The 15,801-nt window shown below is 36.9% G+C and overlaps 2 protein-coding genes across 2 annotated transcripts in view; both read right to left on the bottom strand.

Moving 5' to 3' along the window:
• Positions 1–277: 277 nt before the first annotated feature.
• Positions 278–4,033, bottom strand: LOC145999501 (uncharacterized). Its single transcript, XM_083136464.1, has 2 exons — positions 3,934–4,033; positions 278–1,339 (listed from the first exon to the last, which is right to left on the bottom strand). The coding sequence occupies exon 2, from the start codon at positions 1,329–1,331 to the stop codon at positions 618–620; it is 714 nt and encodes a 237-aa protein (XP_082992590.1). The 5' UTR covers positions 1,332–1,339; positions 3,934–4,033; the 3' UTR covers positions 278–617.
• A 1,916-nt stretch (positions 4,034–5,949) lies between these two features.
• The window catches only part of LOC145999500 (uncharacterized), a 70,909-nt gene continuing 61,057 nt past the window's right edge, over positions 5,950–15,801 (bottom strand). The window contains exon 3 of the mRNA XM_083136463.1: positions 5,950–6,551. Coding sequence (XP_082992589.1) covers positions 6,268–6,551 — 284 coding nt within the window. The 3' untranslated portion in view covers positions 5,950–6,267. The remainder of the gene's footprint in view (positions 6,552–15,801) is intronic.

Raw genomic sequence — 15,801 nt, 5'->3', positions numbered from 1 at the left:
AGAAATTTTAATCATAGTTTCTGCAAGAAAATCACATTCTTCAATACAATATGTACTATGAAAATGATATAATGCATATTTGCACAGATATTTTCTATAATTTGTCCCTTACTTGCTACAGTTCTAATTAGAACTGATCAACAAAATTTTTATTTCAATGATATTCCAGGATATCATGTTTACAACATTCCGTACAAAGAATTATATAAAGGATAACTTACACCACATAACTGAATTCCAGTTTTGTCATGTACTTTTTTACACAAGTTTTTACCATACCACATGCCTTTTTCAGGGGTAAGACAAGAATGGTCAAATAATAAAACTTGGGAACGTAAGTACATTTAAAAGATTAAAGTTGATGGTGAAGAACAGCAGTGACAGGGCACTCTGCTAAGGCAATCTGCCATCTAATAACTTCAATGTTGACCTTTTAAACCAACGTGCCTTCCCATATTTTAAACTTTGGCTAATATCAATGAAGTCTTACATCTTTAGATAAGTGATAATTGAGTAATTTGTTAATCGAAGTGAGAGAGGCTGTGTGCACTGTACATGATTATTTTGCTGGTATTGTAGTTTACTTTATAAGTGTTTGAAGTTTCTTGGATAACTTTTTAGTGTAACAGTTCAAAATTCAAAGATTCAAAATCATCATCAGTTTGAGTTTTCAAACAACCTAAACTCTGTGGTTGAAAATTTGTGAAATGATCCCCTGCGACATTATTTATGCATGAATCTGCTGTGTTACACACATCACCCAAATCATATTGCTGCACTGTCATCATGTTATCACTCAAATTAAGTCCTTTCACGTAGTCTGGATCTTTTACACTATCATGAACAGTTGAACAAGATGAAGATTCAAAATTATCATTAGTTTGAGTTTTCAAACAACCTAAACTCTGTGGTTGAAAATTTGTGAAATGATCCCCTGCGACATTATTTATGCATGAATCTGCTGTGTTACACACATCGCCCAAATCATATTGCTGCACTGTCATCATGTTATCACTCAAATTAAGTCCTTTCACACACATGAGGAAATTGCTTTGCATGGAATGGGAATCTGTGAATGGATCATGAAGCAAATATTGCTTGCATTCCTCACCACAGTACACTGTCGAGGAAGGTGAAGGTGGAACAACTTCTTCAATTTTCACTTTTGGATCACTGTGTAATAATAGTCCATAAACTCCAGCATCTTCTAAAACTTGGCATATTGTCTCTGAACATGTTACGTTACTATTTACACTCCATGACATGGGTTCGGAAACCGTATGAGGTTTATTTTCACAGGACCTTGTTTCACTGTTGCTCACATCCAGCATTTGGTAAACTAAAAATAAATACATGAGAAAAAAATAGTAAATACTATCTTAAATATCTTTAAGTGAACTACAGTGAATGACCATTACAGTTATCATAAAACTGTATTCATGAAATTTAAGCAGATTTATTAATAGGCACTATTTTGGGTGCATTCCGAAAGTCTTAACGAAACAAACGCATCCAATGAAAATAACTGGGCTTGTGAATCTGTTGAAACCTGTTATTTTACAGACTTATGGGACACTAGGCAAAAGCGCAGGTGCAGCGTTTTGTTTAGAAAAAGTTTCCACATGGCGTCTAGCGGAAGGAATATCCTTATTGCAAAAATAAACTCTACTGTGGGCACTGTTACTCACTTTACTCACATTCTAAGAACTGTTATAGTCATACTCATTTTGTGCATGTTGCTTCATATCGCTATCTGTTAAAATTATAATACATTTTCCGAACTAGTGCAATTTGAATCCAACAGCACGTACGTTGTCTGGAAGCAGCAACTATTCTCACCGAACAAACGAGCCTCCTGATCCATGCGTTTGGTGAATCTCATTCTTGCATGAAACACACGGAATGAGACTTTTGGAACAGCATAATGAAACTCACGGAAACACTTATGTGACAGCCAGTTACCATAACTCATTTAATGTGTTAAACTCGTGTGACTTTCGGAACAGACCCTTTGTTATTTTGTTTATGAATAAAAACATATAATTCATATCTCATGTTTTGTACATGTTTATATTCACTGTTTGTTTTTCAAAGGCAATCAGATTGCAATCACTTTGTCATATACATTAATTAACGATGTGAATGAACTATTCACATTTTGCTATGAATTGAGGAAAGAAATCTAAATTTCAGTTTGTGATGTACAAATTGCCATAAATAATAATAATTTTAAGTCCAGTGCATTTCAGGCAGGGCTGAAGCACAATAGCTTCCCTTAAATGAATAATTGGTGTGACATACATAATAGCTGATTTGGGGGGAGTTCATCTGTGCTTAAAATATCTGATGGTAAAATCTTGTAATTTTTTTAACTCCAGAGAAATTGTACACATGCTTGAATACTTCTATTGCCATTATTATATGTATGTTTGAGAGCAAATGCATATAACCTACATCTCACAATGTTTGCAAGATGATGGTCGGGTGGAGCATTAACAACCAAGCAAAATGCATTACAAAAAGTATTGCTAATGCAAGAGAGAAACATTGCTCAGTGGTTCTCACAATTTAGAATATTAATATTGTCGAACATTAGAAATTCCTCAGAATTAATGAAATGGTACAAATAATTTAACTGATATTGTGTCAATTTATAATATAAAGTTTTGGAGTCAGAAATAGTTTTGTTGCAATATCCAGAACTGTGGACGTACAGTATTTCGAAACCACATAATTCATTTTATTTTTTATTCAAATGTGTATCTTAATAAATATATTTTGACACTACTACGTAAGTACAGTGTTGGCAATAACTATTGAATTTGCATTATATTACGTACTGAGACATTGTACCATTATGAAGACCTAAAGACTCAATCCCATCCCTCCCTCCCTCCCAGTTGGCTTGTACAAGTGTAGTTAAAGTAGCAATCGAATAATACATAACAATTTGTTTGAGGTAGTACATATCATCTTATCTGGATTTTTTTTAAAGAGGACATTATAATATTTTTTCATAGCAACATTCGAATATTATCCACAAAATGTTGTTTTCGGCTCCTCACTCTCCTTTCCTCAAGGTTCTCATTTGAAAATAATAGTAATGGCAGCAGTAATGAAACTTCTGAGAGTGCCATGAAGATTTGTACTGGTGTTCTTTTTTTCAAAACACACAAATTACACATGAACTCACAATGAATTACAATTTCTAGGAACAACCATCTGATTTGTCTGCATTGATTACTTCATGAAATACCAAATGCAAGTATACAGAAAGAGAGCTGTTTTTTTAAAATAAATAAATAAATAAATGTTCATGTTTTGAACTACATCATAACGTTTTTTGTATGTACACACATTCAAGCGCCTGTTCACTAGGCAAGAATGCAATTCAACATCAACAGCATATTTTCGTGAGTAGTTTGGGTTTCATATATACAAGAAAATGAATTAGTCTGATCACTTAAATTTTAGTCTGCCATACAGAAGTAATTTTGGACTGAACCTACAGTTTAACACAGAATCCAAATCTCAGGACCATTTCGCACATAGGAGCAGCTTAGTTTAAGTTTCAGCCTGACAGGCAATGTGCTAACAATTATAGCAATGTGATCCTCAAAAGTGCATATCATATAGTAGCATGTAATCAAAATATTATGCAAATCCAAAATTTTCAGACTTGGTAAAAATTAACTTCTTTAGCCTTCTTGGACCTGGATAGCAAAGTAATACAGAGTCCTTATTGTGATTTCACAAATGTCAGTTATTTAGCAAATAATCGTGAACTCTATATTTATGGGATGGCATTTTTTTTTCGATTCTGGCCCCCAAAGTTAAGCTTAAAGTAAGATTCTGCCCCTTTAAAATTAGGCCCCAAGTTACGTCCATGTAAACAATCGTATAAACAAAGCCTACAGAAACAAAGAAATTTACAATTTTGCAAAACGCAGCTACTTTCCTCTTCTGACAGTCCTTTTGTGCTTTCATATTTTGGTTTCCATCCAGTTAGGGTGTCTTTTCCACCACCTCTACTCTTCCGAACCATTTGTAAGATCTTTTTCGCTCTCGACGCCTGGAAATAATAATAAAGTTTTTAATGGTATGTTGTTAAAGGTGTGCATGCTTCTACCGTAACACGCTATTCAATAATTTATTAGGGATCCCTGGTTCGAATTCTGGCCTGGGCATGAGTGTTCTCTGTGAATGTCCCTTCATAAATGTCATCACTCCGTCACTCATTCTCATCGTCGCGATTAGTCAAAAGTTTTGAAATGGTACAAAAACTCATTTACATTGATTGGAAATATATTGTAACGGCATGGGAGAGATTCATATCGCAAATATAACATGTTACAAGATAATAAAAAATTGAATTAAAAACATTTATGACAAATTTAATGTAAATCATTGCCACATCTATTTTTACAGTGCTTCGCCATCCTAATACTATGTATTTCAAACTCTGGTCTTAGAGATTACTTCGTACACAGATCATGAAATAAATTAATTTCATGAGCATTCAGGCTACGCTCTTCTATTTCTTATTTTTTATGCAGAAATAAAGCTTTCCAGCCGCTGACAAAATAGGACAAGAAAAAGCAGCCCTAAAACAATCTGCGCATGAAATCATTGATTTGATTTGATTTTAAACGTGGAACATACAAAAGTCCGATCTCACTGCAGTAGATTTAAATTAAAATCTCCACAATCTTACGCTAATAATTTCGGCCTCCCCCTCCTCCCCACACACATACACACAAAGTAACACCGATTTTAGCTTGATAACCTCATATTTTGTCTGAATTGAGAATATTCTAGTTACTTACGTACGTGCAATAGTATGCTATTTAAATAAAGTTACTGAAACTTCAACTTACCATAGTTTTATTTGAGTTTGTACTTCTTCGTTTTCCTTTTGCAGCTAGCACATGTCGGAACGCTGCAAGCAAGACAAAGCATTCACATTAAATATCACTCCTGCTTCTTCGCGTTGGTGGACCGTGTGCTCGGTAGTCTGAAAGAAATGTATACGAACGCTCACGTGGTTTATCCAATGCTACCAACTTCGTTTTCGGTTGCCACTTTAATGAAACTATGAACAAAGTGTATAAAATCAACATATACAGCGACCGACTGTCGCGCTCCAAGCGGAGGAACCGTGAACTAAAAAAATATACAATCCAGACATTCTGCTACCAATGTGGCAACATGGTCGAATTTTCGATGACAGTTTATTGTACTATTACTTCAAAATTTCACAATTTTGACATTCTACTATCATTGTGGCATCAATGACGTATTTCCAACGACAGTTCATTACACTCTCTCGAGTATCAGGAAAACGATAAGCAGGGTTGCCTTCATGGCAACCGTATACGGTCGTCCTAAACACCCGGTCGTCACTTTAAATGGAATTTTCAAATTGATGGTAGTCACATTGGTTGTCGGATAAATATATATATATATATATATATATATATATATATATATATATATATGTATATGTTATACACAGTTTCCAGGAGTTACTAGCATCTGTTAGTGACAGTTTCTGTAGTTGAAACAATTTTTAAGAAAGTTATTTTCCATTATTTCTCCCACGACAGACAAATACCACTGTATGCCTTCTGTTTGACAGGAGGTGCATGCTCAATTTCTATGATGGTGCTACTTTTCTCGATTGCTCAAAATGTTCCGATACAAAGTGAAAGATCAAGGGAAACTGCTATTTATAGGTTGTTTTTTTAAAAAAATTAATATTACTAAAGGAATCCAACCTAGTAATTTGTATTTGTGTCTGTTGATATTTACATGCTATATGCAGTGACATAGTGAAAGCATGTGTCGTTTCATGTTGGCTGTCCGAATTATTCCATGCATAATACGGACCATAGTTGTGGGGGGGAGCAAAAGTTTTGGGGAAAAAAAGTGTGCACTATACATGAGAAATTATGGTATGTCGACACATGTTAACGTGGATCAAAATTCACACGTATGTCATCAGATTCCCATTAATTTAGTTTGAATTCACCCATCAGTTCCCTCACAAAATTTTGTTACTTTTGTGTGGGATCGGTTAACTTTTAATTTATTTGTTCCAGCAAATTTTATATTGATGCTCTTTCAATATTTGTAAACATTTCATATTTGCACACACATCCCTGATTTGAGTGGCACTGTTGAACAGCAGTATTTCTGGATTGTCTCAAAAACGAAGACCGAATACAAAACCAGCAAGTTTTACAGTCAAGAAAGCCACTGTACCTACTACAGCGACTGCAGTCGTAGTATCCACGGCATCCATGATGGTGAGATGACTCTTGCTTTTTCCGCTATTTCAGAACTGATGGTGAAACACAAAGCATGAAGCCAATGTTGGGAGTTCTTACCCACTGTGGAATATATCATACCATTGTGTTTATTGATCTGTACATAATTCCACAGTCTGTATGGAGACAATCGCACTTCTCCCAGCTTATTATTAAAATTAAATCCCAATGGTCGCTGCTTATTATACTTGGGAACAATTTTTCCATGACAATCTTGCTTCCCTGTGCAAAGAAAAATGCAATATATTTAAGTCACCTTCTCAAACAAGATTGCAGAAACAGAAACTTTTATCTTCTGATTTGGCACACACACAGGATATGTACGAGGGGGTATCGTAAAGTTTTAATTATCATCTGCAAGTTATTGAACTATGTGAATGAAATTTCACCAGTGTAATTATTGATCTTTGTGTGCATGATGGTGTAAAACTGTTCATAGTATGTTGTTTACTTTTTGACATGTGCCGTACATGTCAGTAACCTGCAAGATGTAGAAGAGTCAGGCTCGCAGCGTGATTAAGTTCCTGCATTTGAAAGGTTTCAGTGCCAGGCGAATTCATGATGAAATGAAGACTGTCTATGGTGATGATTGTTCATAGGACACTGTTGTGAGGTGGAAGAGGAATTTCCAAAGTGGCCACATGTTCCACACAGACAAGCCAGGAAGTGGACGACCATCACTCCATCACTCACGGATGATAATACTACAGTGAAGAAAGCAGAGGATCTCTCCCGAAAGACCGACGAGGAACTCTACACATGATCATGGATTCAACTGGTCTTAATTATGGCAGTGCGTGGAAAATTATTCACGACGAACTCTGCATGTCTAAGGTGTCAGAATACTGAACCCCGCAGTCTGACTCCTTACCAACAATGCACCTGCTCACTCATCTCAAGCTGCTGCTGTGGAAGCAAGGCGATACAGCTATGGAATCTTGCTGCATCCTCCCTATTCTACTTTCTAGCTCCAAGTGACTTTTACTTGTTCCATGAAATGAAAAATCCACTCTGGGGTTGGCGATCCAACAACATGAATGATGTCATGCAAGAGGTGGAATGCTGGTTTTTGACGCATTCTACAATGATGGACTGCGGAAGGTCAAGAAACGGGAGAAATGTGTGCATCTGGATGGTGACTATGTAGAGTAAGGACCACAATATAAAATAAAGTACCTGTTTCATTTAGTTCATGGCAATAATTAAAACTTTATGATACCCCCTCGTATTATGTAGAAACTTCCAACAACAAATGCAGGCTTGACCAGGGCTTGAACCTGGAGATCTGGCATACTGTGACATTGCTATACATACTGAACTCAAGGTGGCTACAGATAAGGAAAAATGAAATTCCCTGACTTTTCCAGGATTTCCAGGACAAAATTTGGATTTTTCCTGACAATTATCAAAAAAATTCATGTTTTTGCAAATGGAAATAAGAATGTCATACAGATCCAGGTATATTAAGTACCTATATTTGCTTCCACGAAATTGACTTTATTTCTCTATGATTTGCATTCAAACTGCAAAATAGTGAATTTGGAAAATTATTACTATTCACAAGCTAGAGGAAATATGGGATTTTTTCATATCCGGCCAGTTTTTCAATCAAATATTTGATTTTTTTTAAAAGTTACGACTAAATTAGATTAGAGCGAAGTGATTGATGCAAAAACGAATTATGTAATTTTCAATCTCTTTAGCCTATATCGTTATTATATGTCGATATTTGTACTGAGGTTTGGAATCCTCTTCTTGCAACAACCATGCATGCAGAATTATTTTTCAATGCACAAACCTACTTCTCTTTTCTATGTAAAGCAAGCAACTTAACCCTTGCCTATATCCAAGTGAAATACTGTGAAACTGCCAACATGCAGTTATACCATTATTACTGGCGAAAAGGGTGTGTGTGTGTGTGTGTGTGTGTGTGTGTGTGTGTGTGTGTGCTTTTGCAGATGCTACCTTATGGGGACACTCGTCAGTTGTGAATCCACCTTATGGGGACCGCACCGACTTGTGGGGACCAAAATCCGGTCCCCACAAGGAAATCGTTACGAAAATACATTTAGAAGCCTCGGATCACTGCCCTTGAATTTTTGAGGAACGATAATGAAATTACCTAATAGGAAATACTTGCAAGAACCTGATGGATAGCATCCTTACTTGGGAAAATTTGTTTTTCACGTGTCCCCATAGGGTGGCAAATTTCAATGCAACGTGTGGGATGAGCTTACTATTTTCCACACCAGGTGGCAGAAAAATCGCGTCCGCGTTACACACCCACACGCTCTGGTTTTATCGCCCTTGTCGGTACCCGGGGGGAAGTGGAGTAAGGGGGGAGGTTTCGGGTGGTGGTGCGGTGAGAGGGGGAGCGCATACACACGATTTCTTTCCGAGTAGACCTTGTGGGTACCGGAGAATCACCTCCCGGTCAAAGGCCAAGATATTGAAGGTGTATCGACGCTCGTCAGGAGAGGTTGAGACAGTGTCTGGCTGAAGGTCACTTTTTACCCCAGAGCTTTCTGGAATTCGATTTCTGAAATACTTTTAATTCTTATTATTTGGCGCCATTACCCTCTATCTAAATCTATGTTTCGCAACCGGTGTTCCTCCACAAGGTCACGGGTGTACTGCGAACTTTTCTTGTAGTAACAAATTGAATGTAAATTATTTAATCTGACTACCATGCGAGAGATCCGGGTTCGATCCCCAGGGGGGGAGAACCAGTATATTTTCCACCTGTTCAAGCGGTTCTGGCGCCCACCCAGCGTCGTATAAAGTTGGTACCTGGAGAAAACTTTTGGCTAAAGAAGGTGGTCATGGACGTGGTGCTGATCACTTCACCCCCACCTTCGACCGTGATCAAGAAAGTGTAGGGTCCAAACTCCACACCGACTTTACTCCTTCATGGCATGCCTTGATGGCAAGGGTCAGTTTGTTATTACACATACATAATCTCTACAGGCGTTTCGGATCCATATAATCAGCTGCATGAATCGTTTCAATAATAATAATAATAATAATACCAAAAGTACCTATGAGTGCAGTGAATTGTATTATTATTATTATTATTATTATTATTATTAGTAGTAGTAGTAGTAGTAGTAGTAGTAGTATTTTTAACTGATTATATTGTAACTCATTCCTAAACTTTTAATTTATATCAACAGTGCCGTAATGTATGTTTTTTAGATAAATAAATTTTATGATGAGCCGTGTTCAATACTGGATAATTTATGGTATTCTGCGAGGACAAGAAGGTTGCGGAACATTGCTCAACCTTTACTTTTACAGATGATCGAGGGGTTTAGAATTATCAGAAGGAAAAAGAGGGGAACACTATACTTTCGGAGGTATTTTCTTATGCCCTGGTACCTTAAAATTAACTCAGGGCGTGAGTTCCGCGATATTTCTTTTACGGATTCCCTTTTTGATTCATCCTTTATTTTCCTTATTTTTTTGTTTACAGTAACTCACTGCGACATTGGCATAAAGAACCAAATTTGTTCGGTTTTCCTGTATAACGTTGGTTTTACAGCATTCTACGAGGAGATAAGTAAGATTAAAATAAACGTTAATAATAGTAGAAGGTAAATATGTGTTAGTGTTCAACATTAATAATATTTATGAATACAGATACAAAATCACATAAGTGTGTAATTGGTTTTGTAATGTTTTGTTTGGATAGGTTACATTGTGTGTCGTGTGCCTTAATGTTACTGTTAGTGTCAGAAGGAAGTCATGAGCTAACAAGACGTCCGTTAAAAGTGAAAAGTTAGAGAGGCCCTATCACGGGTAAATACATGTTGTTCAGTTATTTTTTCCACTTATTTCTCTTTGATTCAACCTCGATAGCGAGAAAAGATTAAGATTCAGTTGAAGTGAAGAAACTTCTTTTGGTACTTAATTACTGCGATGTGTAGGGAGTAAAACCACAGACTTAAAAACGAGGGAAGAACAACGTTAATACCTATTTTGTTCTTTGTTTCTTGACTGTAAACTTACTGTTCTCTAGGACACAGCCTATATATTATGCAAGTTCTGTCCCAAAAGTAACTAGACCAATTCTAGAAAAATCGTTTTGTTGAAGGTACTGGTGTGTTTAAGGGGGCTATCGAATTTGAACTTTCTCAGAACATTCTCTGCACATAAATACTATCAATTAAATTCAATACCAATTTTTTTTGCCCTACCCTGTGGCCGAGTGGTTAGCACATCGCGCTGCGACGCCAAGGGTCCCGGGTTCGAATCCCGGTCGGTTGGTTGTTTGTGAATGTCCATTCATCAATTTCATCATTTCATCACTCATCCCCATCTTCGCAAATTAGCCTAGAGGCACAAAACGCGAAGTCAAATAAATTAAATGAATCAAAAAATCAATACCAATTTATGTGATGTAAAAATGTGAATAGAATTTATATATTTTCACATATGCCTTTTGAATGTAACAATGCTATTGTACGTTTAATATTGTTGCCAAGTTGCTCGATGACTTAGAGACAGTCAAAGACGACAGTTGCTACCACTAAGTTATCCAGATACCTGTACCCTGCACCGTCCCGTTTCAATTTATTCATCATTGTTGCGGCCTACCAGGAAGGAATCCTTGATTCTTCAAACTGTTATGGGTTTTCAGCGACGCATTTATGCGCAGCAACCATAACTTAGCAGGGGCAAAGGAGACACTTGCTCCCAATTTTTTAATGGTACTTTTGTTAACCTCCTGAAACCCGAGGACTACAGTAATCAGTAATTTTATGATTTTGCAAATGTAACACTTATTTATCAAAATAGTCCTGGATGATATTTCTATGAGCTGCAAAAAAGAAAATATTCTGATCACCCCCCCCCCCCATGAGTTAAGCTCCAAATTTTTATACTATAATCTGAGCATACGGAACAAACATTGAATATTTCATTCTGTAAAATAACGTAAAGTTTTATGGTTGACGTAAAAGTGTGGAAGAAACCGAAGGAAAATTAAATTTAGATAAATAACATCATAAAATCGGATCGTCTTAATGTGAACGAAATTAAATAACGTCTATTTCTGCCATGAATTCAATGGCGCTTCCAGAAAATTAGTAAGAAGCCTAATGCTGCTTTTTCACTCTTGCAGATGTATTTTCCCAGTATTTCATATTATTTTTGACCGAACTGGAGCTACAAATTCAAAGCGCGACAAGGACAACTTGAAACGTGACCTCATAAGAAATCAAATCCCGGAACCTATAATTACAAGATCAACGTTCTATCGGCGATGCCCCTACGTAAATTCCTCAGTGTATGTGTAAATAAAATAGAGTAAGTTAGTTACCATATATTTTCAACCGTGTTTGGAATTACAGTTTAATGTGGAATCTGTCCCGGGGAACCTTGATTGCAGCTTCAACCACTCGCTATCAGTTGTATCACGTTTTTCATTTTTCTTGGTAAAGGATATACGTATATGTACATTTGGATGGTCACTGATTCACATCTCACGACAGCCTAAAGAGTTCTCGTTGTCTTGTTGAGTCTATTCAGGCGACTGCTGAGATAGTGCCGCTGACGCTTTATTCCCTGCACTTTATTTTCACTTTTTATACACGTCATCCTCTCGTCGCTGTTCAGTTAATTTTGAGGCCTCCTCGATGGCGTAGTGGCAGAGTCGTCGCCTTGTCATCAAGGGGTCCCTGGCACATAGTGGTTCGGATTCCACTTTACTTCTCTATCTCTCTCTCTCTCAATGAAAGAAAGAGAAGAGAAAAGAAAGAAGAGAGAGAGAGAGAGAGAGAGAGAGAGAGAAAGAGAGAGAAGGGATAAACTGTAGATCCAGTCCCGATTAGCGTAACTGTTCATAAAGTTGACTTAAAACACCAAATCAATCAATCAACCAATTCAGCTAATTGTGCATATAAGCAATGATGAGTAAATAAACAAGCACCCAATCACAAAAACGATCCTTCAATTTTTCGCTTCTCATTAACTTAATTCATAGTTTCCAAAAACCTTTCAGCAGACGTGAATAAAAAGCGTAGGTCGTTCCCCGTGACGTAAGCATATCAGAATCAGCTGCCTTGTGACTTGAGAAGGAAAGGAGAAACGTGACAGGTTAGAAGTTCAGATTGCAATGCCTCGATTCGTGATACCCACACACATGCTTGGAACCTAATGTCTTGTGTTTCGTTGTTGATAAAAACACAGCAGCCCCAGAGAACATTTGTGGAAGTTGCTAACAGCATGTCCACTGCTCCATTTCGACCTTGAGTTTCTTCGCTCGAATCACTTTGAACTGCATCGTGTGATATAGGTATATTGGATGTCAAACGTCCCATCTTGTGAACGTCGAAATACATAACATCTTTTATTATAAAGTTGATATTACAAAATATATGCTACGAATGATGTGATAAAAAATTAATGGCAGTTATTTTCCTCAGGACGTCTAACTGCCAAGCGGGTGACCAGGGTTCGATTTCCGGGTGGGGCATGATATACTTTCGGAATTTTTTCCGGCCTTGTCCAAGCATAAAGCGGGTCTGGGCTTACACAGTTTCAAATCTATTGCTAACTGGGGCCAACCCTGAGGGGTAAAGGCGGCTGCAGCGTGCTGCTGATCACATCACCTCCAAATGCCCGAGATCGAGTTCGAGAATATGAGGGGTCCTATACCTATATCCTAAATGTGCCTTTATGGCACGATGCTATCTGCACGGGGAACTTTACCTTTTATCTCACATTTATCACAATAAACAAGCTATGTTGAAAAATATAGTTCTGGCTGGGTAAAGGCTGTGTAATATCCCACTTTATTTTTCATGATTTTCTGTAACGTTACTAAACACGATATTTATTGCCATATTATTTTTATATTATATTTTTGGATTATTTTATATTCCTTTTAGGAAACTGATTAGCGAATGTGTAAAGTGTTTCTCTCCAAGTCCATCAGCCCGTATGAACGATCAGTGTCTCAAAGCTACAAATTAAAAAATCTGATAGACCTAACAGATAGTAGGTAAACACATCTCTATCGGACCGTCCGTCTGTTTGGCCGTGAGGGACAAGAGTCAATGCGAGGTGAGACATCCACATCACAGAATCTGTTGACGCTACATCCGCAAAAATAAACACAATTTACGAGAACGACAAAGAAAATTCTAAACAATCCCTGTATAAATTATCTCCAATCCAATCCAAAAGTCGGAAACCACCCATATATTTTCTCCAGATATTATATATGTATTTATTTATTTAACAAATGATGCCACAGAACATTGTTCCATTGAGACATACATACATTTTGTGAATTATATATGTGCATTACATATATCTGTGCATAACATAAATTGTTTCACTAATTCCTATACAGACGAACCCCTCACCCCTTTCTCCAATGAGCCAGTAGGACTCTTTTGAATGATTGAAATGACAGACTGTTTATATCAACGCTCGGATCATTTGCTACTACTTCATTATAAGTTTTACCCATTTTCCACATCGGAGATATATTTACATAATTTGTTCTAGATTTTGGTACATGAATCAAACCGGGTTTCGGTCTGTTTCTCATTTGAGATACATGATATTGTAATGCAGATACTAACCCCATAGAGTCTATTTTGTTATTTGCAATTTTATATAACGTGCTCATCAAATTAAGATTAAACTTTTCTTCAATTTTTCAATGTTAAACTGCGATACAAGCTCAGAGTACGGATTGAATTTGGGATATACTTTGTCTTCTCTATACTTTATGAACCTCAAGAACTTGGACTGAATCATTTCTATTTCCCTCATATGTTGTTGTTTTTTTTTTGTCCAAGGGCTGCCATATTACCGACGCATATTCTACGAGTGAGCGTACTAGGGAGACATACAAAAAATATTAATATTGATGTACTTTCTAGATCTTCCCCACATATTTTTATCAATCCTAATTTCTTATATGCTTGGTTAACGATATGATGCATATGCTCTTTAAAACATAGATTTGCGTCATACGTGATACCAATATCCGTGAATTTAGTGACCTTAGCTATTTGTTTTCCTCCCATCTGACACTGGAAGTTTCTTTTTATTTCAGCGTTTGTTATATACATTACCTGACATGTATCAAGAATACAAGTCTATAATTTTTCGCTCCATTGTAGTAATATATTTACGTCTGCCTGCAAGTCAAGGCTGTCTTCGTCAGAGCAAATTGTTCTAAATATTTTTACATCGTCAGCAAATATGTCAACGTGATTTCGTAATAATTTTCGGGAGGTCATTAATAAAGAGTATGAAAATGAGGGGGCCCAAATTGGATCCCTGCGGCACCCCAGAAGGCGTAGGGTATTCCCGAGATATGTATCGTCTATAATTGACAAATTGCTTTCGGTCCATGAGGTAAGATTTTAGCAGCATAATTACGTTTTCACAAATATATTAAAATACGATAGTTCCTGAAGTAAAATGTCATCATTTAGCGAATCGACCGCCTTGGTCAGGTCAGCATAGATACCTGTTTCCTTTCGTCTAATTCATAAGCTACAAAATGTGCAAATTCGGCAAGGTTTGGGATTGTCGACCTCCGCGATATAAAACCATGTTACATGGTAGATATAGCCGGTCGTACGTTGGCCATTATTCTGTCGTACAGTATTTGTTCAAACACTTTGCAAAAAAACTGAGAGAATTTACACTGGCCTAAAGCAATCAACGTTCTTTGCATTTGCCTTTTTTTGGGAAGGGATTAACTTTAGTGATTTTCCATTTTGATGGGAAGTTGGGATGTTCTAAAATGTTATTGAATATTATACTCCCCTTGACCACATAGGGAGGAATGATGTCCATCCTCACTGCTTTCTTGGCTTTCAACATTTTAATTGCTTCCTCGATATCATTCAATTCGATATACGATATATCGAGTTGGGAAAGCACTCCGGTTTCGCACTTATCTGATTCAACTATAGAGTACTGTAAAGAATCTTTTACACCGATAGAAAGTAGGTAGTAAATGCATTTACAATAACGTGTCCATTGTGTAAGATTTCATTGTTGTATTCAAAAGTATCACTACCTGAATCCCTCTTTTTATTTCTAATACAGAGTGGCCAAGATAAAAGAGGCCCCTTGTTATACGTGATATAAAAAGAACATTAAGCAAGTAAGAGCTGCATTTTTGTTACAAGATTTTTTTTCGCACGTTGTGTAATGACGTGTTGTTATTTCTTACCGCTAGGGCGGCGCTCGATGGGGTCACGTGATGTCGAGCAGCCATTGAGTGATCAGTGCTGCGTTTTCAGTAGTCGGTTTGAAGCGTGTTGTGAAGTGCTGCAGAATGCCTTTATCAATCGAACAAAGAGAGTTCATTGTTGAAACGTTCTTCGGATGTAAATCGTTTAAAACTGTAAATGAAAGGTGCACGATAAAATATCAAGAGACAGCAGCTCCTGCAAAAAGTGTTGTGCAGAAATTGATCACGAAATTTAGAGCAACAGGT

The sequence above is a fragment of the Lepisma saccharinum genome, chromosome 15 (genome assembly GCF_977018435.1).
Source record: "Lepisma saccharinum chromosome 15, izLepSacc3.1, whole genome shotgun sequence".
Lineage (NCBI taxonomy): Eukaryota > Metazoa > Arthropoda > Insecta > Zygentoma > Lepismatidae > Lepisma > Lepisma saccharinum.
The sequence above is the reverse complement of the archived record's forward strand: the minus strand, read 5'-3'. Positions and strand labels throughout refer to the sequence as shown.

Excerpts from the sequence above, each read along its gene's own strand:
- LOC145999501 (XM_083136464.1), bottom strand. The coding sequence starts at position 1,331 with ATGCTGGATGTGAGCAACAGTGAAACAAGGTCCTGTGAAAATAAACCT.